The sequence below is a fragment of the Babylonia areolata genome, chromosome 17 (assembly GCF_041734735.1).
Source record: "Babylonia areolata isolate BAREFJ2019XMU chromosome 17, ASM4173473v1, whole genome shotgun sequence".
NCBI classification, from domain to species: Eukaryota; Metazoa; Mollusca; class Gastropoda; order Neogastropoda; family Buccinidae; genus Babylonia; species Babylonia areolata.
In genome coordinates this window covers 13,697,397-13,702,396 of record NC_134892.1, presented here as the reverse complement: position 1 = coordinate 13,702,396, position 5,000 = coordinate 13,697,397, and the positions used below count along the sequence as shown (strand labels likewise).

The 5,000-nt window shown below is 44.2% G+C and overlaps 1 protein-coding gene across 9 annotated transcripts in view; it reads right to left on the bottom strand.

Annotated features, from left to right (window-relative positions):
- LOC143291670 (SCO-spondin-like) overlaps positions 1 to 4,993 on the bottom strand; it is a 125,465-nt gene extending 120,472 nt beyond the window's left edge. For 4 of the 9 annotated variants that reach the window (XM_076601673.1, XM_076601681.1, XM_076601676.1 and 1 more), the window contains exon 1: positions 3,640 to 4,990. In XM_076601673.1, the coding sequence (XP_076457788.1) occupies positions 3,640 to 4,474 (835 nt within the window). In that variant the 5' untranslated portion in view covers positions 4,475 to 4,990. Of the gene's footprint in view, positions 1 to 3,639 lie in introns of all 9 variants that reach the window. The other 5 variants (XM_076601678.1, XM_076601679.1, XM_076601677.1 and 2 more) reach the window with 3 other exon arrangements.
- Between the last annotated feature and the right edge of the window lie 7 nt (positions 4,994 to 5,000).

Here is a 5,000-nt window from a genome sequence, read left to right as displayed (position 1 = left end):
CCTCGCGAGCCAGATTTGTTTTAATGATACGTTGAAAGACAAGTTCTCAAGTATATTTTATGTTCATTTACACTTACAGTCCTCAAAATCACATGTATCATAAATTTTCCTTTATTGCCATCATGTAAAAAGTGTTTCAACTTACTAGAATAAAAAAAAGAAAAAAAAGCATTATCAGTAAACTTTTAAAAGTACTGTCAGTAAACTTTTAATCATCGAAAGTGATATCAGTCACTTTTCATTTGTCGGGGTTTTATGATTTCATGAGCATAGTATATGTGTAGTTTCTTCTTTTTCTTCTTCTTGTCCGTAAACTTTAAATTTGCGAAAGTGTTGTCACTTTTCATTTGTGGGCGTTTTATGAGTTAATGCATATGATACCTAATATCATGAGTAGTTTTGTTTTTTTGGTTTTTTTTCTTTCTTTCTTTTTTCCTTTCTGTCTTCGTGTAAAGAAAGTTTTTGAATTATAAACTGCCGGGAATTTCGTGATACTGTCGGAGGGGTTATTCTCCATCAAGAAAAGTTCCTGTACGTATGATAAAAACTTCCAACGGAGTAATTCCAGTCAGTTAAGCGTTTTAACCCGTCATTCATTGTATTATTCCGTTTGTCCTGCTATTTTGTTCCGTGTTCTCCCTAAACATATCTTGATTCTTTATGTAGTTACGTTTTTTTTCCCCGCTTCCGTTCCTTAACCCTTTCACAGCCACATGGTACGAACTGCAGTATCTCTCCCAGCGCGTCTTATAATACGAGTCATTTCTGCAATTATTCTCTTTGCTGCGTATTTAAGAGAAAGAAAACTTTTTTGTAGTTTTTTTTTTTTTAAGAAAAAAAAAGTATAACCGTTTGTATCTTGCCCTCAGAGTAAAGGATGATCGGTTTAACTCTCTCCATACGACCGGCGAAAGAGACGACGTTAACAGCGTTTCATCCCAATTACCATCATCAAAATATTGCAAGCGGAACGCTCCTATACTGAAGACGTGAATGTTGACAAAGAATACCACAGTTCTGACGACGGAAGCTAAAGGTTGGGTCATTCAGACACCCACTGGACATCCGAGGGGTCTGTGTAGAGGAGAAGAGAGGACTGGCCGTACTGAATGAGTTAAAGATTCATACACAGTGGATCAGTCTGAAAAAAAATGAAATAAATGAATGCGGCGCTGATTTTGATTGGGTTTGTATCGTTGTTGCAAAACTGGCGCCAAAAGAGTTAATTTCCATAGACTGAAAAATGCCTTAAATCAAAATGGAAGGAGCTACGTGGTAAGAAATACTATAACTGCCCTTTTCGTTTTCAATACTGAATCGACTTTAAAATGTATTCATTTTGAATATACCTAAAATTTTATTTAATGCTGTTGTCGTCGACAATGTCATGTACATTGTGTATAATTTATGTATGATACATATCAATATATATATAGAATATTTTTATCATTCGTTGGTTTATTACCTTATTATGATGCATATCCATCCATCCTGTGTTTTTGATGCTTTTAAATGTCTTGGGTTTTTGGATAAAGAACAAATTAAAATATTGTTAAATCCTGCGAACGTACGTTTATAAAATTTAAGAAAGACATTAAACGAATACTTCGTTTCACCAACAAAAAAAACCCCCAAAAGCAAACAAAAAAACAAAACAAAAAAACAAAACATGTGAAAATCTCAGCCTGGTATCACTAGGACGCCCAATCAACACCTGTCTCACAATAAATGTGTTCATGAAAATATCAGCACACTGCTTCTTACACAGTTACGCGTAATAAATATCCGTGTCGCAAAAAGAAAGAAAAATAAAGTTTATGATAATCGCAAAAAAAAAGAGTTTATGATCCACCAATAAATGTGCTAATGAAAATATCAGAAAACCGCTTCTTATACAGATACGTGTAATAAATATCCGTATCGCAAAAAGAAAAAAAAAAAGTTTATGATAATCGCAAAAAAAGGGGGGTTATGATTTCACTTCAACTAATTGATCCCACGACCGTTATGCTTAACATTTATCTCTCTTTCTTTTTTACTTCCCCCCCCCCCCCCCATCTTTTCCTCCACTTTCTTCTTCTTCTGCCTCTCCTCCTCCTCTCTTTTCTTTAACAAATTCTCTCGAAAAGTATTCTTCTATTTTCTCCTGTTTACCATCAGTAAAATAAGCATTAGGTAAGTCGCCTTCTTTACTTAAAAAGAGCCTTATAAAAAATAAATAAATAAATAAAAAGGCAACTGTGTTTTACGTGGGTTTTTTTTTTTTCTAGTATCAGTTCTTTGTCTCAGAAGAATCGGAATCCGTTTGACTGATATTTAATCAACCACTTTTCAAAGAACAGAAATAATAATTGTGCTCAAAATCGACTATGTGTAGCTCTCACTTGAAACATACAGAGAGAGAAGTTGGTTGGGATGGGGAGGGGTGAGGAGGATGTGGGGGGGGGGGGGGCGAGGTGGAAATGAAGATGATAGTTTGTGATTCATTCTCTCTCTCTCTCTCTCTCTCTCCTCTCTCTCTCTCTCTCTCTCCCTCCCTCCATCCCTCCCTCACTCACACTCACACTCACACACACACACACACACACACACACACACAAACTGCAAGTCGATCTGAGTCTTCCCGACGCTGTTAACCGGGGACATTGGCAACAATGCCTGTCTTAGCAGACTGCGAAAAGCCCGAGGGTGCTATATTTGAACGGGGGCCTTGCACACACACACACATGCACCTTTGCATGAGATGCGTGCAGAAAGTGAGTGATAGAGAGACAGACGGACAGACAAGGGAGAGAGAGAGGAGTAACAGAGGAGAGAGGGAAGAGAGGGAGAGAGAGAGAGAGAAAGGTTGTCTGACAGGCAAGTGTGCGAAAGGTGATAGAGGGAAGAGGGAGAGAGAGGGAGGAGAAAGAGAGAGATACAGAGAGAGAGTGGCTGACAGACAGACAAGGGAGAGAATGGGGGTAGAGGGAAGAGGGACGGAGGAGAGAAAGCGAGAGACAGAGAGGAGAGAGAGACAGAAAGAGAGAGTGAGACAGAGACAGAGACACACAGAGAGAGAACGAGACACAAAGAAAGTGAGACAGAGGAGAGAAGGAAAGATAGAGACAGAGAGACAGAGAGAGAAATTGAGAAAGAGACAGTGAGAGAGAGAGACAGAGAGAAAGAGAGAGTGACAGACAAGGGAGAGAGAAAGGTGACTGAGGAGAGAGGAGGGAAGGGGAAAGAAAGGAGGTGAGAGAGAATTAGAGAGATCAAAAAGTGTAATAAAGACAGATAGAGACATAGATTACCTTTATCAGACAAAGCAACCAAGCTTCCATAACACACACACACACACACACACACACACACACACACACACACACGGTCCTGCCCGCAGGCACGTAGGCACGCACACATAACACGCTACACGCACACAAGCACACAATCACCACCAAAACCACCACCAGCAGCAACACCAACATTACCACCACCACCAGAACCACCATCACATCCCAATAACTCCCCTACACACACACACACACACACACACACACACACACACACACACAACACACACACACACACAACACAACACACACACAAACACAACACACACACAAACACACACCAAAACACAACACACAAGACACTCACCCAGACAGTTGGTACAGGTCCTCATGTAGGAAGCCAGGTGCCCAACGGAGCCCCTCATGGGGGAGTCGGAACTCAGAGCCAGGCTGGTGTTGGGTGGCGGACCCCTGCCGTAGCTTCTGGATCCCCCGGGCAGGGTGGCCGGGAAGACGGGAGTTGGGTTGTTGGCACCCGAAACCGGCTTGACCCTGACCAGGGTGGAGGGCGGGGGCTTGTCGCCTTGCTGCTTGTCCAGCTCTCCGAGGATCTCGTCCTCCTTCTCGCTGATCTCATCCAGCTTCTTCTCAAGCTCTGCTTCTTCTTTGTCCTTGTCGTCGTCCTCCTTGGCGCGTTCTTTCTCCACGGGTTTGTCGCGGTCGTCTTCTTTCATGTCAGCGTCGTCGGCAAAGGGTTGGTCGTCAGCTGCTGCTGCTGGGTCTGACTGGATGCCTTCCTCGGTGAATCCGTCCTCCTTGGCTGGTTCGTCGACTTCCACTGCGCCCTCAGGATTTTCTGCTGGTTTCTCCTCATCCTCTTCCTTCTCCTCGTTGGGAGAAACTTCTAAGAGGTGTCCGTCCTCGTCTGCAGCAGCCGCAGCACTGGCGGGTTTATCGTCCTCTAGGTCCTCCTTCGTCTCCTCATCACCAGGGTTATCGATCTCCACGCCGTTCAGCCCTAGCATGTTGCTGAGGGAGCTGAGGGTGGTGGTGATGAACCCGAAACTGGAGTCCTCTTCCTCCGCTGACGGCGCTTCGGCCGGGACTGCGGAGGCATCGCTGTTGATTTTGGCGGTCGGGACTCGAGGAAGGTCTGCCAGCAGAAGCAGCAGCACGCACGCTGCCGTCACCTGCACCCGCATTGCACAAAGTGTGGTGATGTGTTCAAGAAAATAGTAACTCTCCTACTCTCTCTCAATGTGAAGTCATACGAGAGTTATTTCAGCCACGAAAAACAAAAACCAAAAAAAACCACCTCTCTCCCCCCTCTCTGTACCAGTCTCAACGCCACCACAACAAACCGTCACCCACGCGATAGTTAAAACAAGTCCTGCGCTTGTAACAAACGCCGACAACAAAACCACCAAAAAAAGACCTATCCAAACCTCATCACCCAACCGGGACAACAGGAAAGCTTGCAATCAAAAAGACGAAAATCAAACAAACAGGCTTCCCCCCAAAAAACCCCCGTGCCCAAGAGAGTGAAGCGCGCGCTCAGCTCGCCCCTCTCTGCTGCACGATTGCGAGCGCCACCTGTTCAACTGAGCTGGATCGTCTGCCACCATCGGGTCCCCACCTCACGACTGGAGAAGTCCGTCCCTGGAGCCTCCATATACCTGACGACGCACGAAACCCGGGTGGCTGATTCGAAGACGGGGTTAGGGGAGG